This window comes from Xiphophorus hellerii, chromosome 1 (genome assembly GCF_003331165.1).
Source record: "Xiphophorus hellerii strain 12219 chromosome 1, Xiphophorus_hellerii-4.1, whole genome shotgun sequence".
In the NCBI taxonomy this organism is placed as follows: domain Eukaryota; kingdom Metazoa; phylum Chordata; class Actinopteri; order Cyprinodontiformes; family Poeciliidae; genus Xiphophorus; species Xiphophorus hellerii.
Window position 1 is genome coordinate 4,605,449 of NC_045672.1, and position 26,223 is coordinate 4,631,671.

Sequence of the window (26,223 nt, forward strand, 5' to 3'; positions counted from 1 at the left end):
AACAGAACACCGCTCGAGTTCAGGTCGGGCGGGCCGTTCCTCCCAACCACGCCCCTCCAGGTCTCACTGTCATTGCCCACGTGAGCGTTGAAGTCCCCCAGCAGAACAAGGGAGTCCCCAGGAGGAGCACTCTCCAGTACCCCCTCTAAGGACTCCAAAAAGGGTGGGTAATCTGAACTGTCGTTCGGCCCGTAAGCACAAACGACAGTCAGAACCCGTCCCCCCACCCGTAGGCGGAGGGATGCTACCCTCTCGTTCACCGGGGTAAACCCCAACGTACAGGCGCCGAGATGGGGAGCAACAAGTATGCCCACTCCTGCCCGACGCCTCTCACCTTGGGCAACTCCAGAGTGGAAGTATGTCCAGCCCCTCTCAAGGAGACTGGTTCCAGAACCAGAGCCGTGCGTCGAGGTGAGACCGACTATTTCTAGCCGGAACCTCTCGACCTCACGCACTAGCTCCGGCTCCTTCCCCACCAGAGAGGTGACATTCCACGTCCCAAGAGCCAGTTTCTGCAACCGAGGATCGGACCGCCAGGGTCCCCTCCCTCTGCTGCCACCCATCCCACACTGCACCCGACCCCTTTGGCCCCTCCCACGGGTGGTGGGCCCATGGGAGGGGGGGCCCATGTTTCCTCTTCGGGCTGAGCCCGGCCGGGCTCCATGGGTAAAAGCCCGGCCACCAGACGCTCGCCATCGTGCCCCCCCTCCAGGCCTGGCTCCAGAGTGGGGCCCCGGTGACCCGCGTCCGGGCGAGGGAACACCAAGTCCAAAGTTTTCCTTCATCATTGGGGTCTTTGGGCTGCTCTTTGTCTGGTCCCTCACCTAGGACCTGTCTGCCTTGGGTGACCCTACCAGGGGCATGAAGCCCCAGACAGCATAGCTCCTAGGATCATTGGGACACTCAAACCCCTCCACCACGATAAGGTGGCAGCCCATGGAGGAGCAGAATCATAATAATGGAAATTAATATTACCTTTTAAGTTCCTAAAATTTAGGTAATAATTACCTAAAAGTTCCACTTTTAAGTGGAACATTTGTTTTTCCTGTAAGGTATTTTAACATGTTTTTTTTTTTTTAATGAGTAGAATAAAAACGAAATCATATACTAAAAATATTGTCATAATATTTCTGACAACAATATCATAAAATTACAATATAATACAAGAACCAAACGAGATTATTATTCAGATAAACTATTAGAACCATTTTGTTTAGTTGTGAGGTCTAAAATATTCAACATTTGTCGCTGAATGAATTGAGTATCAACAGACTGACACAATGTCAGTAAATGGGCTTGCAATAGTTTCGCCGTATTTTACGTCGGCTTTTACTTTTACTTCAGAGGATTGATTGAAAAAGTTGTAAAAAGTGGCACTTTAAACGTTCGATCGTGTTAAGTGCCCTTTTTTTGTTTAAACAAACTACTGGACGGAAAGACTATTTGTGTCCAACTTGGACTGTTGTTCTGTTGTCAGACCATGACGGCTCAGTGGGCTAGCCGTGGAAATTCCGGATATGTTCCTGGATTCGGATCATGGTTAACGGAAGCAAGCGAGTCCCAAGCTCCTAAAGTTCATTACTTATTTTCAATTAATAGCTAAGCCAAGTTCTTATACATAATGAGTTTGTTTGTATACAAGCATGCCTAGAATAATTATAGTACTGTATAGTACTTTTTATTTTCTAATCTAATGTTTAAAAGAAAAATAATAAAATAAAACATTTTGCCAGAATGACTTCCGCTGGAACAAACAGGACATAGTTGTTACTGGTTAGGGTAAACTACAAGAACCCAAGGTATCGGCTCGGTTTCGAGCGACACACCAGTAGCTGAGCATCACCATCACATGACGTGACGTGTAGCCAGCATGGCGGCGCTGGAGCTCAGATAGAACCCCTACTGGACAGACACCGATAGCCTGGCTTTTGCTAGCTTCCTTCGTTACCTGCTTTCTTCGCGGGGGCCAGGCCGAACATGACGGCCTGAGGAGAGGAGCGGTTACTCGACCGAGAGATGCAGGAGCAGCGACAGCGGCCGCCACGGGAGCAGCAACGGCAGCACTCGCAGTCGGGAAACAGTAAAACCAAGAGCATGTTTCTGTCCAGGGCGCTGGAGAAAATCCTGTCGGATAAGGAGGTGAAGAGGAGCCAACACAGCCAGCTGCGCAAAGCCTGTCAGGTGGCGCTCGGTAGGTGCTTTCTGTTGGCTTCTGGTTCCGACACACCGTTTTATGGGTCACATTTCATGTATTTCTTTGTGTCGAGCTTGTTGTTAGGGGGGTTATGTTGGATGAGCTACCTGAATTAGCCATTTTCTGTTCCCAAATCAAATATTGTGATTTGAAACAAATGTATTTAGCGTAGGTTAATCCACAACAGGTTTAACGAGTCTAATAAGATGTGTTTTTTTCCATCTGGACTTGATCAAAGGCAACCTCTACTCCCAAAAGAAAAATTGAAAAACTCTGTAAACGTACACAAATGCAATTACGGTGTCACTCAGCTAAGCTTTACTTTGTTTATTAATTTTAAGCACAATTTGTAATGCATAAAAAAATACAACGCGCACAATTTGTTCAGATACCAAAAAAATAAAATTACGAAATAGCCCTTTAATCAACCGTCATATCGGAAGCTAACTTCAGCTTCGTGCACTTTGATGGCCTTTCCTGCATGCTCAGCTGTCAGCTAATGATTAAAGGCAGCGGTGTGTCGCTATGTGTTGCCACCACTCTCACACTTTGATAATGGCTCTCCTCTGTGTGCTAAACTATGACTATTATCATCGGTTTGAAATGTAGCTGTCGTTAGCTCGCCGTGGCTAGTTTAGCAAACAGACCAATCGGTGCGTTGTACGTAGCACTGTCACCCAGCCAGACAGTCCAGTCCTGCTGTGCGCGCGCGCGCACACACACGCACACGCACACACACAGAGAGGAGCTATCCAATTCCCGGATACTCTACCCGGCCTGCTTTTCCATTGAACACAGTCACAGATAGTGTTACATACGTCAGGCTGCTGAGCTCACGGTGTCTTTGGTGTGTATTAGTTAAACCGCGTGTCTTTGGTCTGAATAGACCTCCCTACCAGCTCTGACGAGAGCTAGGTATGCATTTGTGATAATTCTTTCTCCTTCCGTCTTGTATTTGTTTACACTCAGGAGTACTCACAGGATTTGATGACTTGTTTGGTCTCCTGAAAGACCAGTTTGAAGTGAAACACTCAATTTATTCACCTAATTTCTCCCAGCGTTCCTGCGGGCATTTAGTCTATTTTAACCCTTTAATTTAAGCGTCATACCCAGATAGTGCTGTTTTAAAGTTGTTAAGCCTCCACGGGAGTGTGAAATCTAACATAAATGTGTAACCCACTATCAGAAATGACACAGTGAGTTTACCACATTGTTTATTGGTTGATATTAATCAGACGGTGTGGATCTTGGAACAGCAGAAGCATGATTCCTAAGTTGTGGTTGTTGTTTTTTCTGAATCTCCAACAGAAATAGCACCTGTCTTTTTAATTTACAGCTTCCTTTGCAGCTGTGTATGTCAAAAAATGTGCTACTCAGTGGTTTACAGACATTTCAATTTAGACCTTTAATTATGCATTTCTTTTTCCATGGTAGAACAGTTAAACAACATTAAACAAATGTACTGTATTGATTTGTAATAGCAGGGATTGAGTGCACAAGTTTCATTGTTTTGTAGATCTTCTTAAATAATACATGCAGTCTCAAATATAACTATACACTCCTAATATTTAGGGAAATTTTCCTAGGAAGATGCACTTTGATCAAAATGCTTTTTTTTTTTATCCATCAACAAGATTCTCGTTGGATGTTTTACTGCTGTTAGCAGAACATTTTAATTGGTCTGTTTTGTTGTACAGGTGCTACTTTCGTGCATAATCCATGAATCTGCAACATCTCCGAGGTCAAAGATATCCCAAAAGATTAATGTTAACTTACTTCTGTCTATTGCATAAACCAGCACTTATGTGTTTTGGGGATTATTTTAGAGCTATTTCAAAACTAAAGGGAAGTTAAATGTTGTAGCTCGTATCATCCAAGTATCTTCAAAGAGTCCTTGTCAGTCAGTCTCGCAACAAATCTGAAAAGTCCTCTGACTGAAGACTGTTGCTTTATGATAGTGTGACGACATGCTAACAGCTCAATCCCCAGGCAGCAGAGACAATATTCCACAATAACACGTCCTGGATGACACCATCAGCTGGCAAACATTGCTAATCCACCTCGTTTGCTTTTGCCACTCCACTTTAAATCTTTGTGTGGCTGTAAGGTTGGAAAGATGAGGATATGAGGAACTCTGTCCAAGTTTCAACCATCTACCTACTGACTTGAGAAGAAGTTGAGTGTTTGACTTCATTACTCTCTGCACTTTTTGCAATTCCCCATAACAACTAGCAGAGAAACGAACCCCTCCCCCTCTCAACATACTTTGGTAATTGTGGTCAAAAAGCTCAATTGTTGTCTGACTGGAAAAGCCGTCTTTGTCTCGTCCATATGTATATGTTACAAGCAGCTTTCCATCTTCTGAGGTTGAAAAAGCCAAAGGAATGGCCACACACACACTGCCAAATATATTCCAGTAGCTTCTTGATGGCTACAATAAGGATGTGGTCAAGGTACAACTTGACAATGGACATTTAGTTAATTATTAACAGGGGTGACTATGTGTACAAATGAGCCTGCATGTATAATTTTGACTAACCTAAGTGGAAAAACACAAACTATACTACTACTGCTGTATTTTATAATTACAATTATGAATGTCTTCATTTGCCCGTTGTCATCTAAATTTAGCAGTGAACTCTAGCAGTTTTATTCTGGTTATAAGCATAAAAAATAATTGTTCTATCTTTTGTTCAGTCTTTAGCTGTAGAGAAGTTCTTATTTCATTTCCTCCATGACCTTGCACATTTTACACATCATGTCATCTTGCATTCTGCATTTTGGTGTAAGATGGTTTTGTCAAATTTTAGTCTCTGCATTCATAGATCTCAATAATAAGACATCATTGCATAAACCGTTATTTTATGCAATGATGTCCTTTTTAATAACATACGGCAACCAGTAACTTCATTCAGTTTTATTAAACAATAAAACATAATTCTACTTTTACCTACAAGGAAAGTAAAAGGTCCTCCTACTGTACTTAAAAAAACCTAGATGGAATTGGTATAGTTTAAATCACTATGTGCTTCAGCATCCGCTGACCCCGCTCTGTCAGGTTACATGGCCTACCACTTTGGGGCTGAGTTACTGTTATTCCCAAACACTTCCATTTTCTTATAATACTGTGGAATATTTAGGAGCGAGGAAATTTCACGACTGGATTTGTTGCACAGGTGGCATCCTATCACAGTTCCAGCTTGAATTCTTTCACAAATGTTTGTAAAAACAGTCTGCATGCATAGGTGCTTGATTTTAAACACCTCTGGCCATGGAAGTGATTGGAACACCTGATTCCAATAACATGGATGGGTGAACAAATACTTTTGGCAGTATAGTGTATGTTAATCCTAGGTTTTAATTATTGTCAGGACTATTTAATCTAGCACATGTAGACTTTAAAGAAAAAATTATTCTTAAGTCGTGCGCTGACATCTTCATTGCTAACTTTTTTTTGTCTATGCTGTTTATTTTTGGTTGGCTGGACAACATAAATTTTTTTTCCATTGGCTCTCTTTTGTTGCCAAACTGTATGACACTTCGTTCAATTTGTGCTATAAAGCTTGATCCTGTGAGGGCTAGGGCTGCAGAGGCTGCCAATAATCACATACTGTGACAAATGTCACAGTTTTGTCATGGTATGGTTAAAGCTCCGCAGGAAACAGTTAGCCACTACTAGCACTGATGTAAGAGCGCAATTTGAAAACGCTGAAGTTGGAAGTTTAATGGATTTTATACATGGAGGTCAGGCGCTAGTCTTACCAGGTCTTAAATTTCATTCACCGTGGCCTTAAACTGATCTTTAAAAGTCTTAAATTTGTCTTTGTGAAACCTGCACACACCTTGCTTAAATTGCCAGTTTCTCTTTGTCCCCTTGATTACCCAACATGCACTGCCAGAGAGCATATCTGCAAACCATTTGTTTCAGTGAAATACTTGAGCGTTTCACAGTGGTTTGATGTAAATTAATGGCATATTAGTTGCTTATTAAGAATTATTTAAAAATTATAACCTCTTGATTCCGATTTTTCCTGATACCTATTTTTTAAATTTATTTCTATTTTTTTTTAAATAAAATAAAACAACTACATAGTTGCTTCCCCTACATGTGCTGGTGGGACCTGGAGGGCAGGTCTGTCAGTCAGCCCTTTCTCACAGCAGAGCAAGACGGGACAGTGGCTGATTTTTAGACCTTCATGGAGGCAGATAAGATCGGTAGATAAGATTACTTACACATGAGACATCTGTCTCATGTGTAAGTAATGGCCAGTCGCTGATCACTCAAAATTAAGGAAATTGAGGACAATGTATTGGTGCAGATCGACTTTTGAATTTTGCGTTTAGAACCTGGACTAATTAAAACTTTACTTAAAGCGCATACTTTCCTATGATCTCTATTAATGAAATCATAATGTAACTGTATTTGGGACATTTTCTGTGAAGTCAGCAGTCTTTATCAGATTGTAACACATTTGGTTGGTCACGTTACTGTGAAGCTCTATCTGAAGCTATTAGTCAGAATAGTTAAAGTAGCAGGGGAAATGAGATGAGGGGATGAAAGTTCAGTAAAATATTAAGTATTAAAAACAGACAGTCTCAGGTTCTGCTTTGTAACAGGATTGTGTGCCAGACTAAAACACGTGTCTGCCAAAGGAATGTTATGTTCACCCTTTAACCCTTGGATATGTGTTCTCATTTGACCTCTCTTGTCTCCCCTGTCTTAGATGAAATCAAGGAAGAACTGGAAAAGCAAAAGTAAGTATTCCTACCTGGATGCGGAGGAGCCAAGGACTATCATAACCCAGTATGAATCAGTAGCGGCTGCAGCTGTAGTGCATCGGCAGCTCTTCAGGCGGCCCTCAGGCCGTGGCGTTTATAAGATTTAAAGCTTAAGTCTTGTTTATCTGGATTTCTGCTTCGTCAGAGCAACAATGAATCATATTATCTGGCACTTTATTTGTTTTAAAAAATGTTAAAACGAAGAATGTGGTCCTTTGTTTTGTTTTTGTTTTTTAAGCTGTCTGTTTGTCTTCCAGGGATGGCACAGTGGTCCCACCCAAAGCAAATTACATCGAAGCCGACAAATATGTGCTGCCCTTTGAGCTGGCCTGCCAGTCGAAGTCCCCCCGGATAGTTAGCACTTCTTTGGACTGTTTGCAGGTTTGTTTTTACTACCACACACACACACACACACACTTGTCTGGGCACTTAAATACTTAGATCCAAGCTCTTTTTGTCTCCTGTCCACAGCAGGTGTTTTTCGGTTACCTGTTCGTATGTTGCAAGGTGGTGAAATCTTGTTCCACCTGTTCCACATGCTTGGTGTGCACCTAAAACAAAGACTCCACATTTTTTCCTAGAGCTCTGAATCTCGTCTGACCTCATGACTTCATTCAATAATGATCCTATTAGGCACAGTTGTGTGTTCTATCATCTAGTTGGTACTTTTTTGAGTTAGTGTTGTGGTAAATATTATATTTGGTAATATTTTAAATATAAAAACTTCAATGTTTTTGTTGCAGTTTCTGCTATGTGGTTGATGTGAAAAGCCTTCTTTTACAATGTTGTAGTACATTGATGCTCCCACAAGATGACAGTAGCTTCTTCCACAAAACATGTGCTGTATGAATGGGCCGATGCAGTGATGGGGGTGGAGTCATCCCGCTTCATTACACCCCTAACACAGCAAACGAGGTAGTCACAGGCGACTTCGCTGGTGGAAAAGGTGATGCATTGATAAAAATTATTTCAAGTTCAAGTCTTTTCCTTAGTCGACAACCAAACCAATACAGAGTTCCTCCACCGTTATTATTTGCTTTTGTTGTGGTTGATCCACTTTTTTCACTTCTGATACCAATATCTGAGGTCTGGTATTGACTGTTACAATCTGGTACAGAGAAACCACTAAACTTACTTGAAGTGTTTTATTTTTTTTATAAACACAGACATAAATGTACTGAATTGCTCATTTATTTGGTAACTGCACCAGTACAGCACACTTAAATACACAAATAGCTTCTCAAGCTCGGTCAAACATGTAAAAACAACACAACTTTCATTTGCTCAGTCAGTGCAATTTAGAGTAGAACAACCAATGTAAAAATAAATAATAAAGGACCTGAAACTGACACAAATAGGTTGACTACGTTGGTCAAACATGTAAAAATGAACTGCAACAAACCTTCTTTCAAATAGATCAGAAAGTGCAATTAGGAATTCTAGATATGATGTAAAATAACTAATCATGATGTTGCTCAGACCACCATTAGACAATAGATCTGCCCTTATAGATCAGACACATTGTCTCTCATATCCGAGCTAGAATTTAAAAAAAAAAAATTTTAATATTGGGGCTGATACCAATATTGATATCTGATCACTGCATCTCTAATCTGGTCATGTCTACATGGTTGAGGAGGGATTAACCTCGTCAGGATGACTGTAGTTTAACACAGGTTAGGGTTGCTCCCAGGTGGCCATAGTCATCTAACCTTATCATCTAACCTCATTTAACCTTATGTTTGATGTATTCTAATACATCGAACATATAGTATCACCAGCTCAGATATTGCCTTTGCTTCTGTTGCCCTAACGTGTCTCCTCTGTAGAAACTGATTGCATACGGTCACATCACCGGGAACGCCCCAGACAGCAAAGCGCCGGGCAAGAGGCTGATCGACCGGCTGGTGGAAACCATCTGCAACTGCTTCCAGGGCCCACAAACTGATGAGGGAGTCCAGCTACAGATCATCAAGGCACGCACCGAACATATTGCATAATGGCTGACGTAATTTTTTTATTTTTTATTTTTTGACAAAAGTGATTTTTAAAATATATATATATATATATATATATTTTTTTTTAATGCATAAAACATCTTTTGGAAAGAAAGATGTGGTGATATTTTTTCACTGAAATCGTTTTTGACCAAAAATTTCTTGGGCTTTTATTTTAGGAAGGTGATGGTATGCTAGCTGTTGTGCTCATTGTTTATCTGTTTTAAAGTCCAGATATAGAGATGTGTTAGCTTCACGTTGGCATAGAAAATAATCTTTATATGCAGTATGTTCTGAGTGGAAACATTTTAGAAGAGTTTTTTAATTTATTTATATTGGCTGGTAAAACGGTTTCAATAATTCATGATAAATTTAAACAAGCTCAATAATTTCCTTTTGCATGACTTTAGTTTTTTTTTCTTCTTGCTGTCTTTTCACTAAAGACTGGATGCATTGGACACAACTAGCTCCTTTTGTGAAGATCACTTTTGTTTACAAAGACTTCGATTTCCACTTTTTTTGTTTGAGTGTTTTTTTATTTGGATTTTTAAATGTCTTCCAATACCAGTGTTAAATGTTCATTAGAAATCAAAGTTTATTGAGTTATTGGAGGGTGTTCTTGCATTATTTTTCTTGTACCATTATAGTACTTAAAACTGGTCTCAAAATACCAATATTATCACTTATCGCAATAACTTCTGAGGCAATTTAACATTCAGAAAATGTATTGTGACAGTCCTGTTGGTCAGGTGATTCAAACTCTTTGACTAAAGCCAACTTAGTTTGATTGTGGTGCTGCTGATCCATATTTAGCAGCATAATTTAGCTTTGAAGATGAAACATGTATTTTATCATTCTTTTACTTCTGCAGGATCCTTAAACAGATCCTGATTAGAACAGGATCGTGTCTGTCATGCAGTAAACTCAGACTTAGAACTGTTGACACAAGATTTATAGACTGATAATCACTATGTTTTCAAGCTAAAGTGTTGCTGCAGTCTTTCTGTTTTATACAAAGAGTAAAAAAACTTGTTTCGTTTCTGCTTTAAGAGTTGAACACTGTAGCAACCAGTCTGAAACTCTAGCAGAGGCTCTAATAAGTCGCAGATAAAGGGAAGCGCAGTGGTGACTCAGCAGGTGCAGAGGCATCCTGTGTGATGAAGTCTTCACTTCCTGTTTTGTTTGTCCAGGCCCTACTGACAGCAGTGACCTCCCCACACATAGAGATCCACGAGGGCACGGTGCTGCTGACCGTCAGGACCTGCTACAACATTTACCTGGCCAGCCGCAACCTCATCAACCAGACCACAGCCAAGGCCACCCTCACTCAGATGCTCAATGTCATCTTCACACGCATGGAGAACCAGGCCGTTAGTACAACATGCTACTCCTCCCTGAGGTCCTACTGACAAAACACACCACTTCCGGTCAGGACCAACCAATCAGAACCAGGAGGAGGGTCTTAGCACTGTCAATCATGCGCATGTTAATTATAGCGTTAATTGCAGGGTCTGTAGTTAATCAAATTACAGATGCAACATTTTCAATTCAAAAGCAAATAAATAAATATCATATGAGCTCCACAACAAAGACATGAATTGTTTATAGTCTTTTACTGAAGTTCTTAAGCCATCAGATGGTGCAAAGTTCCAGTGTTTCAGGAACCCCTGATCATTTATGGAACTTCTTTGGAAAAATAGACTGTATACGTTTTCACTTATGTGTCAGAGTTACAGGCATACCAGAAACATGCGGGGACATTAAAAACAAACAAAAAAAAAACCACAATTAATTGTATTAAAATTTTTTATGTGTTAAAATCTATGTACTTAATTAATTGAAATGAATATGATAAAGTCCCTAAATTAACTTTAATGTAGAACTGTAACCTAAACACTTAAAAAAAAAACAGAAAACAAACAAAAATTGCCTACTCCTGCAAACACAATGACATTTATAATAATTTAGAACATAAACGCCTACTAAATTAAGGGTGGCTGGAGGATCTTTGCTTTTTGCGATCATAATTTGGGCCTAAAAGGCAAATTTCCTTCCTGTAAGTGAGGGCAAAACGTGCCAGCCAGCTAAAAAAAGCTCCACTTCTGTTTCTATAATTATTATTTCTTCATTTCTCTGTTACAAACGCCTGTCATTCTCCCCCTGGTGGTGCCCTCAGGCCCTGGAGGCTCAGGAGCAGGAGAAGGAGCGGCTCCGGCTGCCCCATCAGAACCCTTCCCCGGTTCCAGGCGGCAGGAGGTCTGGCTCCCCCCGCTCTGACCGGACCTCAACCCCCGAGCCTCCCTCCCCAGGAATCAGTACCCCAGACCTCAGCACCAACGCCGACACCACCCGCTCCACCACACCCCCACCCCCAGCAGCTGACCCTGACACAGACAGGCCCTCTGTCAACGGAGAAGCTGAAGATGGAGGTTCAGAGCAGGTCACTCCATCTAGAGGTTCGTCACACACGAGATAAAAAAAAAAAAAAAAGCTTAAAAGTGTGGATTGGATCATGGAGTTTTTCTTTATTAATATCAGATTCAGTGTTTGAAGATGAAGGTGTTGAGAAGCATCCTGTAGCAGCTCAGGAAGGGAACAAATCAAACCCAGCAGAGTCTGTGGCAGCAGAAGGAGAGCCTGGGCAGACTCACTCTGGAACCGGTTCGTTTATTCTTTATGCCATCTTTTTATTTGATGCGCCGGATGAAGCCTGTTGCAATAAGCAGTTATTCAATTAATCGCATAATAAATTAAAATGAGATCAATAATTTTCATTCTGGTGATTCATATTTTTTAAGGGCAATTTTGTTCATAGACATCATAATCTGTTTTATTTGTGGTTTTGGTTGTAAGTGGGATTGTTATTTTTTTATTTTGTTTTTAGTAGTTTAGTTATGTTTTACTTTGGACATTTAAAAAAATTGAGTTCCAGTATTAAGCCTTCTTTACCAAATCAAAGCGGGTGAACTTACGTTAATATGCCTTTTGTCTTATTTCAAGTGTACGAAAATATTTGCACTAGAAATTAGGCCAAAAATACTTGATACATTTAGTTGTTTTTGCAGTGTAAGTACAGTATGTCTGCTGGGGCCTGTGTTTCAGATGGTGAGCCCCCAGTTCATTCTACTCCTGAGCAGACAGAGGTGGCGCCATCCAGAGGCAGTACAGAGGCCCAGCAGATGAACGGTATCATCGAGGATCGCACCTCTGTTTCCTCCGCTGACATTCTGGTGGGGAAGCCTTTTTTTTTTTTTTCATAAATATTCATTTAGCCTTAAGTTGGAAAGTTTGACTGATAAATATGTGAAAGCTTTCTGCGTTAATTGAGACTTAATGTGATATAGTTGTACCAATCTTTTGCCAGAGTTCTCAAAAAATGTTTACACTGAAGTTTTAGTGACAGATCAGTAGTTTTGCGTCTGAGGTAGCAGGAATGAGTCACGTTAACAGAATTAGTTCTGTAAAATGAAGCGCATGCTGTCGTTCTGTCTCAGGATGTGGACGCTCTGCATGGACCCAACAACACAGCGCGGTTCTCGCATATCCTGCAGAAAGATGCTTTTCTGGTGTTCCGCTCTCTGTGCAAACTCTCTATGAAACCTCTGGCCGACGGTCCTCCTGACCCCAAGTATGTATTTTGTTTTCTTCCTGAATTCACATTTCTTTTCTTCTCCTTTCATGTTGATGCTTTAGATCAGGGGTGTCAAACTCCAGTCCTCGAGGGCCGCTGTCCTGCAGTTTTTAGATGTGCCACAGGCACAAAACACTGGAATGAAATGGCTTAATCACCTCCTCCTTGTGTAGATCAGTTCTCCAGAGCCTTAATGACCTAATTATTCCATTCAGGTGTGGTGCAGCAGAGGCACATCTAAAAGTTGCAGGACACCGGCCCTTCAGGACTGGAGTTTGACACCCCTTCTTTAGATGTTTTTCATGTTGAGAAAAAATGTCCACTGTGTTTTTATACTGATGCTTTACTGCAAGAATTTTAACATGATTCACCCAAACACAAATGATTTGAGATCTTATGTAATAAAGCAGCACAAAGTGGTGCATTTTGAAGTGGACTTTAAATAATACGTGGTTTGAATTTATTTTTTGTCAAGAAGCAGTCTAAAACGTGGCACTTTTTAAGCAGCATTTTAAGCAAAAAAAAAAAAGGAAACGAGAATTAGATGTGTTTCCATCTACCTCTATGAAGCGAATCAACCAGGGTTCTAGTGTGATTTTGTCAGATGTTGATGTTATGGGTGACTGTGTTAAACTGGAAGTAGAGGTTGCTAAGAATCATGGAGCACAAATCCCAGCCTGGAGTTCTTCTGGCTGAAAGTTCTCCCCTCTTTGCTGGAGGTTCGGACTTCCTAGAAATTTTCAGATTTTTATGCCTCTGATAAGGCACAAACAAGCAAGTGGAAGAAAAATTTGCTACATCAGAACTTGTTTGTGCTTTTTCAGAAAAGCCCACAAACCACCTCAAGCGAGCGTAAAGACGTTTATTGCGAAGTTCAGGAAATGATGTTGAATTTCGCCGTTTCCGTCAACCTTTTAAAATGCGAATAAAAAAACCGTTGATGGAAACACGACTCTTGATAACCACATCATTTTCTTTCAACTTCGCAACTGTGCACTAGTTTGTGTTGTTCTAAATCATAAAATCTCAGTAAAACACATAAAATGTTGTGTTTGCAACATGGAAAAGTTCAATTGAGTTGCAGAAGATTTTCCCTCCATTCTCAGCTGAAACCTCCACTGAGCCTCTTAGTTTACCAAAGGTTGATTCGGCCTCCTGCCTTGCAGGTGAGGTTCTGGTTACTGTAACACTAGACTTCAGGCCAGACGGTGTAAATAGGTCAGAGTGAAATGAAATGAGTACAGGAAGTACGTCACAAAGCAAACTGCCTGTACCTTGTTAGACATCTCGCTGAATTATTAGCAAACCAGAATATTTCATTAGTTTGTTGCCGTTTGTTAGGTGAATAAATTTAAGTGTGTTGCTCTCGTCTGCAGGTCCCATGAGCTGCGCTCTAAGATCGTGTCCCTGCAGCTGCTGCTGTCTGTGCTGCAGGGCGCCGGGCCAGTGTTCCGCACCCACGAGATGTTCGTGAACGCCATCAAACAATATCTGTGCGTGGCCTTGTCCAAAAACGGCGTCTCCTCTGTGCCAGAGGTGTTCGAGCTCTCATTAGCCATCTTCCTAACTCTACTGTCACACTTCAAGGTCCACCTGAAGATGCAGATTGAGGTACGAAGGCGCAGGCTGATCCTGCTGCTCTGGTTGTGCTGCTTAATTGCAGTAGATGATGATGAGCTTTTACCTTCTCCATATCAGGTGTTTTTTCGAGAAATCTTCCTTACCATCCTGGAGACGACGACCAGTTCCTTTGAACACAAGTGGATGGTTATTCAGACCCTGACACGCATCTGTGCAGGTAATAGATACAAAAAAATGCCTTCATCTCATGAACTGCTTCCCCATCTCTGTCTAGTTGCCTTCTATTTATGTAAATGTGATTTCTTGGTTTTCTATCTTTATTAAATTTGAAAAACACTCCGGAAACCATCTCAGATTATCCCAGGTGAACTGTGTTAAAAGCTTTCCTGTTTGCTCCGTCAGATGCCCAGTGTGTGGTCGACATCTATGTAAATTACGACTGTGATTTAAATGCCGCCAACATCTTTGAGCGTCTTGTCAACGACTTGTCTAAGATCGCTCAGGGCCGGAGTGGGCAGGAACTCGGCATGACTCCTCTGCAGGTGCGATTCCTCTCACTGTGATCGGTTGTTCTGAACATCAGCTGTCTTTTTTTTTTTCAGGGGTGCCACCGATAAATCAGCTTTTTAAGGCGGTGATGTTATGTAAAATTGACTTTTTTGAGCTTTACATCATGTTATAATGTTATTCTCTCATCAAAAACATACATGGAATGTTGAGAAATCCTTTAATCTCCATGGCAACCTCCATGTCAGCTGAGCCGCCTTTGAGGATGGAGATCCTTCTCTAAGCTGCAGTTTCCTCCCCGGACTCTGCTCCTTCAGACTAGCCAGCAGCTATTAGCAAACACCTGGTGCAACTATGCATCTGCTGAGCTCCTTATAGGAGCTACTTCTCAGTGCAAACGCTGGTAAAAACGATGCTAAAAGGGTAATAGAGAAGCCATGTTTTGTAGGCTGGGTTTCATAAAGAGCAGGAGTTAAAAAGACAGAGGCGCCATTTCAAGGTGTTAAACTTCAAAGTCATGTTTCTGAAGGTAACATAGTTAATTGATTGTGCTATAAAATGGCACTCTGTGTCTGGAAAATGCATAATACTGCCCCTTTAAAGATCAGTGATCGGCCAAAAAACTGCAATCGGTGTACCCGTATTTTTATTTATTTTATCGATTTATTTTCTTTTGCCATTTGCTGTTTCTTCAGCGCACGTAGTTGTTATTTGGAAATTTAAATCCTAATCAAAGCGTGTGGCTGACTTGCCCCATTGGGTTTCCTGCAGGAGCTGAGTTTACGTAAGAAGGGCTTGGAGTGCCTTGTGTCCATCCTCAAATGCATGGTGGAGTGGAGCAAAGATATGTATGTGAATCCCAACCTTCAAGCTAACCTGGGTGAGTGGAGGGTAAATCCATGACTGGTATGCGGCACAGGGCATCTGGATCCACGGTGACGTCAGGCGTGTTTTGTGTTCAGGTCAGGAGCATCCACCCGACTCAGAAGGAGGAGAGCTGAAGCTCCCTGAGCAGACAGCAGGACGCCGGGACAGTGTCAGCTCGCTGGACTCCAACTACTCCAGCATCACTATGTCGCAGGCAGACCACCCAGAGCAGTATGAGGTGATCAAGCAGCAGAAGGACATCATCGAGCACGGCATCGAACTGTGAGCACTTTCTCTGCACGATTGGAAATGAGCTTTAGGAGCTTTCACATTGGTGCATCCCTAATATCGGTCAAAATCGGATTCAGCAACTCGAGCTTTTTAAAGATCGTGATCGGCTAGATTACTGCAATCAGTGCAGCTCTAATTTTATTAAATATATCAGAGTAAAGGGATTGAATACAAATACATGCCAAACTTTTTCACTGCTTTGTGTTTCTGTATTGCAGAAAATCCCAATAGTTGAAACTTGACAATGTGAGAAGGTTTAAGGGGTAGAAATGTTTCTGCAAGGCTCTGACTGCATCTAGGCCTCCTGGTGTTATGGGGACCAATCAGAACCGTTCCCTTTACAGGTTCAACAAGAAACCCAAGCGTGGCATCCAGTACCTGCAGGACCAGGGCATGCTCAGCTCCACTGCAGAGGAAATTGCCCAGTTTCTCCACCAGGAGGACCGGCTGGACACTGTCAGGGCTTCACCAACCTCAATATCTGCCCTGATGGATTCCACGTCTAAGCTAGCTAAACCGCTCTCTGTGTACCCGTCAACAGACGCAGGTGGGGGAGTTTCTTGGCGAGAACACAAAGTTCAACAAAGAGGTGATGTACTGCTACGTGGACCAGCTGGACTTCTGTGGCCGCGACTTTGTTTCGGCTCTGAGAACGTTCTTGGAAGGCTTCCGGCTGCCAGGGGAGGCCCAGAAGATCGATAGGCTCATGGAGAAGTTTGCTGCGCGGTACCTCGAATGTAACCAAGGGTACGTTTAGCCTGTGATGGTTGGAGAGTTCACTTGGGCTCATCTGACGTGACTTTTAGAGCTTTATGGGTTGATTTTGATGCTCTAACTTTTACCATGAACTCTGTTGTCTTTTACAGACAAACCATGTTTGCCAGTGCAGACACTGCATATGTGCTGGCGTATTCCATCATCATGCTAACCACAGATCTGCACAGTCCTCAGGTAGGAACTAGTGGCCACTACTCTTTCTGCCCACTCAATATAATCATCCTAAGGGGCATAAATAGGCCTTTTGGCCACCTTTGGGACACTTTAGATCAATGAGATAATGGACATGGTCTCTGAAAGCTTTTGACTTAGACCACCAAACCAGCCTGGTCTTTATGTCTTTAGGTGAAGAACAAAATGACAAAGGAGCAGTACATCAAGATGAACCGGGGCATTAACGACAGCAAGGACCTCCCCGAGGACTACCTCTCCTCCATATACGATGAGATCGCTGGCAAGAAAATTGCCATGAAGGAAAGCAAAGAGTTTTCAATCACTCCAAAGTCAACCAAGCAGAGTGAGTACTTCAGTCAGCGTTCTTTGCTCGCATTTACGAGTTTGTTTGAAGACCAGTGTTAGATATTTCTTACCAAAAAGACTTACCAGACACATCAGACTTAATTGTATTCCAGTCTCAGCGTTTGGACTGTTGACCCTAAGCTTTTAGATTGATGCTGCTCCTCCTCCAGGTGTGGCCAGTGAGAAGCAGCGCCGCCTGCTGTACAATATGGAGATGGAGCAGATGGCGAAGACGGCTAAAGCGCTAATGGAGGCCGTCAGCCACGCTCAGGCTCCGTTCTTCAGTGCCAAACACCTGGAGCACGTCAGACCCATGTTCAAGGTAACAGTTATCCTCCCATTTCCATCTATTGTGCAAAATAAAATATCAAAATGAAGTAGAAAAATTTTTTATTTTTTTTTTAGTTAGAAACTACAGAAGTAGAATCAGAAGTTCAGTGCTTTGCATAAATATTCACAGGTAGGGCTGGATAATATAAATTATATATTATCAATATTACAGTTGAACTAATATGATAATAAATTCGTACTGTTAATAGAAAAAGTCATAATACGAAGAACTAAGTAGTAATTTCTTAAAATCTCCTACAGGAAAAATAGTAATAAAGTAAAATGAGGAATGTTGGGCATTTTGTAAAGTTATATTTGGGTGTCAGCTTTACAAGTAGAACATACTTGTAAAGTGTTTTAACACATAAGAATCAAATTATTATAATCAGCAAAATTTTGAAACGATTGAAGAAAGAACCACAGACTAGATAAACTTCTCACATCAGTTTGATAACTCTATGGAAGCGTTGATCTCATTAAAACGACTTTTTTCTTGTAATTTTACAACTGTCCTATGATAGTATTGTGTCTTTATTCTGCTAATATTATGACTTTATTCTTGTAATTCAAATGAAAATCATTTAGTCTGGACCTAATACTCTGTTGTAAAAATGCATTGGGTAGTTAAAGGTAGGCTGTATTCTGCATTTCCTGATAAATAAAGTGACTCCACCTATGATTTGTGTATCCCAGCTTGCCTGGACTCCACTGCTGGCCGCCTTCAGCGTGGGACTGCAGGACTGTGACGACCCAGAAGTGGCCTCATTGTGTCTGGAGGGCATCCGATGCGCCGTCAGGATCGCCTGCATCTTCAGCATGCAGGTCTGCTCACATGCACACGCCCACACACACACACACACACGCAGTGGTGAGAACATTAGAGTCAGGGTAGTGACTTCAGCTTCTGCTCTCAGCTGGAGAGAGACGCCTACGTCCAAGCCCTGGCCCGCTTCACGCTGCTGACGGCCAGCTCCAGCATCACCGAGATGAAGCAGAAGAACATCGACACCATAAAGACGCTGATCACCGTCGCTCACACTGATGGGAACTACCTGGGCAACTCCTGGCATGAGGTGCAGAATCCTACACATAAAATGAAGCGCTGCCGTTTCTCCACCTTAACGAGAGATTTTTATTTTTGTTGTTGTTGTTGTACGGTTGTCATAGATACTGAGATGTATTAGTCAGCTGGAGCTGGCCCAGCTGATCGGCACAGGGGTGAAGACGCGCTACATCTCAGGAGTGGTCCGAGACAGAGAGGGGAGCATCAGGGGGCTTCCTCCTGGTACTGAGGAGTTCATGCCTCTGGGACTGGGTAGGTTCCCCCAAACCGGGGATCTGCAGCCTGCTGCTCTTTGGACCTTCCAAAACGACTTTTGATATTTGGCTGAAAAAGTGCAGTACCAACATATTTTTTAAGGGTGCAGTATTATGTAAAATCGACTTTTTTAAGCAACTTTTTAAGTTGGGTTTTTTTCTGAGATTTATCAAAAGATTTTTTTATTTCCTTAAGTTTTTAAACTTTTGGAACTAAAAAAATAAAATAAATTTCTGAGATTAATCTCAAAATATTTGAGCTTTTTGAAAAATGTTCTGTCTACAATGGCTCTAATATGCCGTCGTACTTTTACTGTCATGTTTTTCACTGATTTGGTTAATTTTGATTTCCTGTCTCCAATTCTGGCCGTGGGTTTTGATTGCAAGTTTAATGCGTTGCTGTTGCAGGAAACCTGGTTGGAAGTCAGGACAAGAGACAAATGGCTCACATCCAGGAATCAGTGGGAGAGACCAGCTCTCAGAGTGTGGTGGTGGCTGTTGATAGGTGGGACAACAGTTAAAGTTAACACTTCACTCCTTGCTGTCTTTTGCTTTACTTCTAAATCCGGTTTTCTGTTTCCAGGATTTTCACCGGCTCCACCCGACTAGATGGAAACGCAATCGGTGAGTCAACGCTGTTTGGGATTAGCTGCAGGTTAGAAAACGAAACCATACACTGTGTGTCCGTTTCTGTGCAGTGGACTTTGTCCGCTGGTTGTGTGCGGTGTCCATGGACGAGCTGGCCTCGGCACATCAGCCCAGAATGTTCAGCTTGCAGAAAATCGTGGAGATTTCGTACTACAATATGAACCGCATCCGGCTGCAGTGGTCTCGAATTTGGCAGGTTATCGGAGATCACTTCAACAAGGTCAGTGGAACGGTCCGGAATGTCTGCCTGGGTCTTCCTGTTCCCAAATAAAGCCCCACCTCGTTCCGCTTCTCTACAGCAAAATCTGCTCTGATGTCTCAGCGGCTCCAAATAAATCATAAAGTACAGAAAATTAGCAAAAACTAAGGCCATTAAAACGTAATAAGGTAGTAATCTTTTGAACAACTACCAAACTATGTGTCCTTTTTTCTATTTGTGTTGAAGATAAAAGAATATTGCTAAAGTGCCATGGGTTTGTTTAGACCAGAGCTAATACCTAGTACCGTTTTTAAACCAAAATAGTAAAAACCTTATTGAAGTCCTGAGTCTAAAGGGAACTACTCACTTCTTTGTTTTAAGGAGCTTTTATTTAATATCGTCATTTTTTTGTTGTTATTTTTCATGTTAATATTAATGCTGTGAGATTTGAAGTTAATAAAATGTGCTCCATGTGTAAATTTGATCTAAAACTATAAAACTACTTATCTATAGATCAGTAAACAAATCTGTACAAAAATATCACCCATGTTTCTGTCGCATATTAGCATGACAATAAGGGGAATACAGGCATTTATTTTTTGTCCACTTAAAGCACTGATCACTAAACTTCTTACAAACGTTATGTAAATACCTTTTGCTATCAATTTCATAGTTGGTTACCTCTGACTGAAGAGGTTGCTACTCAAAGTCACATTATTATTAATCAATATTGTGGTAGTGTTAAATTTAAATGATTTTTTTTTTTTGCGCAAATGTATTGAGCAAGTTGATCTATTTTCCAGCTTTAATGTGAACCCAGTTGGAGCTGAAAGCTCACTTTCAATAATGACTCTGGTCTTTATTGTAGGTGGGCTGCAACCCTAATGAAGATGTCGCCATCTTTGCCGTGGATTCACTGAGGCAGCTCTCCATGAAGTTCCTGGAGAAAGGAGAGCTGGCTAACTTTCGCTTCCAGAAGGATTTCCTCAGGCCTTTTGAGCACATCATGAAGAAGAACAGGTGAAGATGTGGGTGATATGAGTACAGAAAGGAGTTGGTACTCTCAGCCCTCTGAAGAAAAAAAACCCAATAAACAATACTACGGCTGAAAAGATTAATCGTGATTAGTTGATGGTCGAAAGAATCGTCGACTAATTTATTAGTCGATTAATTAACTGGAGAATACAGATTCAAAAGAATGGCTGAAAGGACAACACAGTCAGAGCAGTAATTCAGCCAAAGCTCTGTTCAAATAAAATCTAAACATTTTGTATTTAAAATGAAAAACCTTCTTCGTTTGATACAATGTTTTACCCAGAACTCCTGAAGTGGCATTTTAGCATCACCTGGTTCAAAAAAAAAAAAAATAAAAAAATATTAAGTACATTTTGCTATCAATTTATTGATCTAAAAAAATCGTCAGATTAGTTGGCAGTATATTTTTATCTGCATCCTTTGCTACAAATGATCAAGCATTCACTAAAGGGCAATAAGCGGTTTATTTTTCCTATTTAAAGGACTGTATTGCTTATTCACATCTTTTTATGTATTTGTAGTGTGTAAAAGAGGATCAAGTAGTTAAATGAAAAATCTGCAGAATGTGCGAATATTTTATCTGATTATTTGTCAGAATAATCGATGACTGAAAAAAATCATTAGTTGCCGACCTACTCTGCAATAAATAAAACAGAATTTAGTCTTTGACTTCCCAATAAAAAATGAAACATTTAAGAACAGAGAATTATTTCTGATCTCTTCTGTTTAAGCACCTTGGATTATTTCGCCGTCACATCCAGCGCCTCTCTCTCTCTCTCTCTCCCCCTCCATGTGTCAGGTCTCCCACCATCAGGGACATGGTGATCAGGTGTGTGGCTCAGATGGTCAACTCCCAGGCAGCCAACATCCGTTCTGGTTGGAAGAACATCTTCTCCGTGTTCCACCAGGCTGCCTCCGATCACGACGAGACCATAGTGGAGCTAGCTTTCCAGACGACAGGCCACATCGTCAGTGAGTGCATCGACGGGGCTGCCATCTTTAAGCTGGGGAGGAGGGAAACCACCTAAATGCACCACAGGCAGGGGGCGGTATTGCTCCTCTGGGCTCATTATTTTTTTTGTCTTTTTCTCTTCAGTGAAAACCTTCCCGGAGCATTTTGCTGCTGCCATTGACTCCTTTCAGGATGCCGTGAAGTGTTTATCGGAGTTTGTGTGCAACGCAGCTTTTCCTGACACCAGCATGGAGGCCATCCGGCTCATCCGGCACTGTGCTAAATACGTTTCTGAACGACCTCAGGTAACCTCTCCCCAGCTTTTATTGTGATAAGTCCGTAACATGTTTAACTGACAAAGAAAGCATTTATACTAAACTCGGGAAGATATTGATTTAGATTACAAATATTTTAAGGGGCAGCGTTGTGTATTTTCTAGGCACATAGAGCCATTTTATTGATTCATTATTTATTTATTTTTATTTTTTATTACAAAGATTGTTGCGGGAACCTTTGTTGAAGATCCATGAATAATCAGGAGTTCCTAAAACACTATGAAAGTTGAATGGGTAGAATAACACCGTGCACCAAATTGATGGTTTCATAACCTGAATAACAGATTAAAAAGTAACAATAATTGTTGTTGAGCTCATGTGTCTATTTATTCAATAATACTAATAATAATAAAAGGGTATTTGAATTAAAAATATTACTTACAATTTTCAATTAAAATTTGACTACTTACAAACTTTGCAATTAACTCAATAAAAAATTTGAATTGACTCCCAGCACTAATTCTAACCTATAAATGTGCTCTCCAGGCGCTGAGGGAGTACACCAGCGATGACATGAACGTTGCGCCTGGGGATCGGGTTTGGGTTCGCGGCTGGTTTCCCATCCTTTTCGAGCTGTCATGCATCATCAATCGTTGCAAACTGGATGTCCGCACCAGGTAGAAAAAACGGACGAGCCTCAGGTTTCTGTGTACACACAGCGACACACGCTGCTTCCATGGAGGGAGCCTGGTTAGCTCTTTGAAACACTTGAATCTACTTAGTTGAGGTGAAAACAGTTTTTTTTAAATAGGTTTTATGACTTCCAGGACAGGGAAACATAAAAAAAATGTGAAATGAGTCATCAGGAAACAGCAGCAAACTGCAATTGTGTAAAATATAGCAGGACTGATTGGAAGCAGCTAAAAGTTTCACTTTATACATCAAATCAGTCTGGGTTTTACTCATGCAGCAGTAAAAGACAGACATCTTTTAAAACCATTTAAGTTATGCAGTTAGGTTGTTTGGCTCATAAAAGGTCACTACAAGCTAATATTGCACTTATGACAGTGTGTTAGGGCCATTCTAGCTAGGAAAAAAAAGGTGGAAATGTCCGCCAAAAAAAGCTGAAATTTTGAGAATAATTTCAGAATTATTTTAGAAAAACCAAGGACATTTCTGGGCTCCTAAAGTCAAAGATTCACGGAAAAAATTCATTTCTGCCAAAACTCCAGAAATTTCTAGATTCATCTCAGAAATTTTATGGAAAAAACTTTTTGAACATATTTTTGAGATTAATCTCAAATTTAATAAAAATGTTCTAGCAAATTTTCAACTTTTCAAACTCTAGAAAATTTTGGCGATTAATCTTAATTTCTGAATTTAAATCTCAATTTCTAGCAAATTTTTGACTTTTGGAACTCAGAAATTCTTGTTCTATCTACAACGAACCTAATATGTGGTGGTATATGGTGGACGGGAAGAAAGTCGTAACAGTCTGTGACCTAATGTAGATTTTATTAAAATGTGTTCAAGTTTCGATTTTTACAGCCATAGTCTTTAGGTTTTTGCCCTAAAACATTAACCATCCGTATTTCTTTATCATGTCCGCTTTGTTTTGTGGACATAATCCAACAGAGCTGATGTTCCGGTGTGTGTTTGCTCTGCAGAGGCCTCACGGTCATGTTTGAGATCATGAAAAGTTACGGCCACTCCTTTGAGAAGCACTGGTGGCACGACCTCTTCAGAATCGTCTTCCGTATCTTCGACAATATGAAACTCCCAGAGCAGCAGACGGAGGTCAGAGTTCAAATAACCGAGTTAATAAAACGCACCAAATAGGTGGAATAAATTCTGAATGATGGTTTTATTTTTCTTTTTTCAGAAAATCGAGTGGATGACGACGACGTGTAACCACGCTCTGTACGCCGTCTGTGACGTGTTCACCCAGTTTTATGAGCCGCTCAGTGAAATCCTGCTGCAGGACATCTTCACTCAGCTGCAGTGGTGTGTCCGCCAAGGTGATGACATCACTAGTGTCATTCTTATATTTGTGATAGTTAAAGGAATAATCTGCATTACACAGCTGTAAACGCCCAAATGTTAAAAACGCCCAAATGTTTAAAACGCCCAAATATTCCTGACTAAACTTTATCAGACGGTGCTAAAAAATTTTATTCTGCATATATCAGAGTTCCTTCACAGCTTGGAAAAGAATGGAATTTAATTTCAGCTTTTTCCAGGTTGGGAGAAGAATGGAAATAGAAAACAGGAGTATGGAAAAAGATTTACGTTTGCTGACTGGATTATATTGTGTTCATCCATCCATTTGTCTGTCCATCCATCTATTTATTCATCTGTCCATAAATCCATCCGTCCGCATACTTGTCCCTCCTCTCGTCTTTAAGTCTTGCCCGTTGTTCGGCGCTGAATCCCAGTCGCTCTCTGATTGGTTCCTCTGTGCTGCAGATAACGAGCAGCTGGCCCGGTCGGGGACCAACTGTCTGGAGAACCTGGTGATTCTGAACGGGGAGAAGTTCAGTCCTGAGGTCTGGGACGTCACCTGCTCCTGCATGCTGGAGATCTTCCAGAACACCAGCCCCCACGCGTGAGCCGCCACTCACACACTTCACTCTCACATCACACACTCATTCAATTAGTTTTTTTAATGCGGCCATTTTGCTCATGCGTTAGTCTTGGCGCTGAGGCCGTACGTTGCCCTCTGTGTAAATCTGCCACTGTGTTTTATCTTTTCCGCCAATCAGCTTGTTGACATGGCGACCGGCTGGACAGGATGAGGAAGCTGCTGAGGGAAAGCACTTTGTAAGGAACTCACCCTGCAGTAACACACACAACAAGTCCCCCGTTACTTTTTCACCGGTCAAAATGTTTCTGCTGCGTTCGCAGGAGGCCGACTTCGACAGTCAGTCTCAGAGCAGCTTCGACAGAGCTCTGTCTGAGAGGGGGCACAGCCAGATGTCGAGCGACGACACCTGGAAGGGCAAGTCCAGCGCCAGTGAGTAAACACGGCCGCCATCTTTACCCAAGGTCAACCGAAAGACTTCTGAGCTTTTCTTTCCCCCGTCCCTCTGTCCTCCAGGAGTCTCGGACCAGAGGTTGTTTGCGGGCCTGCTCATTAAATGCGTTGTGCAGCTGGAGCTGATCCAGACCGTTGACAACATCGTCTTCTACCCGGCAACCAGCAAGAAGGAGGATGCCGACAACATGGCTGCCGCTCAGGTACGCAGAGAACAACCTGCTGCTTTATGTCAACATGCTGTTTATCTGGAAGCTTTTCAGTCGTTATCTGGACGGGAAAACTTTTCTCAGTAGAGATTGAAAGCAAATATTTTACATGATTGTAACAAAAGATATACTTTCTGGAACTGAATTAGATTATATATATCTAATTAAGGATTCTAAAAAAAAGGATTGTACGATGAAACTTGCCTTCTTTTCTAAAACAGAAATTACAAATGGCAGAAAATATTTTCAAGAACTGGCTTTAGTTTCAGTCGTCTCTTCTGTACAACAGAGCGTTATGACCTGGCTGCGAGAATGCTTGTTTAGTTATGAGAAGATAGTCATAATGTTGGCAATATTACCAGAGTTTTTCTCGTAATGTCACAAAAGAAAACTCTCTAAAAATGACAAAAAAAGTAATAATAATAATAATATTTCAATGAGAAAAAAGCTTCGGTAGAAGAGATCTGATATGACCAGCTCAGTTTTGCGATTCTTAGAAAGAGAGGAAGAAAAGAAAAACGATAAATGATGTAAGTGGAAATTATTGTGCTTTAGTTCATCACATGATTTATTGACTACTCTGAACTATGGAAACTTATCGAGATAAAAAGAAAAAAAATCCATATTTGTCTTCAAACACCAAAAAAGCTCTACCTTCTCAGATCATTCTATGAAATCTGTGGCAAACAGAAAGCCTTTACCACCCCACCCTCAGTGATTGGAGCGAACGTGTTGTCCCCTTTGTCCCAGCGAGACGCTCTGGAGCAGTCGGAGGCGGCGGGAGAAGAGCCGGCTCCGGATCAGGGCATGTACTGTCACATGACGTCCGCTCACCTCTTCAAGCTGCTCGACTGTCTGCTGGAGTCGCACAACTTCGCCAAGGAGTTCAACTCCAACAACGAGCAGAGGACGGCGCTGTGGAGGGCAGGTAGGTGGAGGCTCCCGCAGGGCTCTTTAATTACTATCAACAAAACTTTAAATTCCCTCGCTACAAATGATTATTTTGGATCCTTTTCTGGAAGGAAGATTCCTTTTCAGAACATTTTTTTCCCCTATCAAAATAAGAGCAGACCACATTTAA

At 41.4% G+C, this 26,223-nt stretch overlaps 1 protein-coding gene across 1 annotated transcript in view; it reads left to right on the forward strand.

Annotated features, from left to right (window-relative positions):
* Positions 1 to 1,842: 1,842 nt before the first annotated feature.
* Positions 1,843 to 26,223, forward strand: part of arfgef2 (ADP-ribosylation factor guanine nucleotide-exchange factor 2 (brefeldin A-inhibited)) — a 28,826-nt gene continuing 4,445 nt past the window's right edge. Inside the window, exons 1-36 of the mRNA XM_032569150.1 lie at positions 1,843 to 2,191; positions 6,919 to 6,949; positions 7,231 to 7,354; positions 8,803 to 8,949; positions 10,161 to 10,340; positions 11,147 to 11,426; positions 11,509 to 11,631; positions 12,073 to 12,200; positions 12,465 to 12,598; positions 13,978 to 14,212; positions 14,300 to 14,399; positions 14,585 to 14,724; positions 15,461 to 15,569; positions 15,652 to 15,838; positions 16,192 to 16,303; positions 16,389 to 16,594; positions 16,714 to 16,798; positions 16,970 to 17,141; positions 17,314 to 17,465; positions 18,167 to 18,295; positions 18,388 to 18,546; positions 18,641 to 18,788; positions 19,199 to 19,295; positions 19,374 to 19,414; positions 19,489 to 19,658; positions 20,506 to 20,657; positions 21,472 to 21,644; positions 21,769 to 21,929; positions 22,446 to 22,576; positions 23,567 to 23,696; positions 23,782 to 23,917; positions 24,366 to 24,504; positions 24,662 to 24,719; positions 24,804 to 24,912; positions 24,997 to 25,136; positions 25,893 to 26,070. Of these exons, the coding sequence (XP_032425041.1) occupies positions 2,017 to 2,191; positions 6,919 to 6,949; positions 7,231 to 7,354; positions 8,803 to 8,949; positions 10,161 to 10,340; positions 11,147 to 11,426; positions 11,509 to 11,631; positions 12,073 to 12,200; positions 12,465 to 12,598; positions 13,978 to 14,212; positions 14,300 to 14,399; positions 14,585 to 14,724; positions 15,461 to 15,569; positions 15,652 to 15,838; positions 16,192 to 16,303; positions 16,389 to 16,594; positions 16,714 to 16,798; positions 16,970 to 17,141; positions 17,314 to 17,465; positions 18,167 to 18,295; positions 18,388 to 18,546; positions 18,641 to 18,788; positions 19,199 to 19,295; positions 19,374 to 19,414; positions 19,489 to 19,658; positions 20,506 to 20,657; positions 21,472 to 21,644; positions 21,769 to 21,929; positions 22,446 to 22,576; positions 23,567 to 23,696; positions 23,782 to 23,917; positions 24,366 to 24,504; positions 24,662 to 24,719; positions 24,804 to 24,912; positions 24,997 to 25,136; positions 25,893 to 26,070 (5,071 nt within the window). The 5' untranslated portion in view covers positions 1,843 to 2,016. The remainder of the gene's footprint in view (positions 2,192 to 6,918; positions 6,950 to 7,230; positions 7,355 to 8,802; positions 8,950 to 10,160; positions 10,341 to 11,146; positions 11,427 to 11,508; positions 11,632 to 12,072; positions 12,201 to 12,464; positions 12,599 to 13,977; positions 14,213 to 14,299; positions 14,400 to 14,584; positions 14,725 to 15,460; positions 15,570 to 15,651; positions 15,839 to 16,191; positions 16,304 to 16,388; positions 16,595 to 16,713; positions 16,799 to 16,969; positions 17,142 to 17,313; positions 17,466 to 18,166; positions 18,296 to 18,387; positions 18,547 to 18,640; positions 18,789 to 19,198; positions 19,296 to 19,373; positions 19,415 to 19,488; positions 19,659 to 20,505; positions 20,658 to 21,471; positions 21,645 to 21,768; positions 21,930 to 22,445; positions 22,577 to 23,566; positions 23,697 to 23,781; positions 23,918 to 24,365; positions 24,505 to 24,661; positions 24,720 to 24,803; positions 24,913 to 24,996; positions 25,137 to 25,892; positions 26,071 to 26,223) is intronic.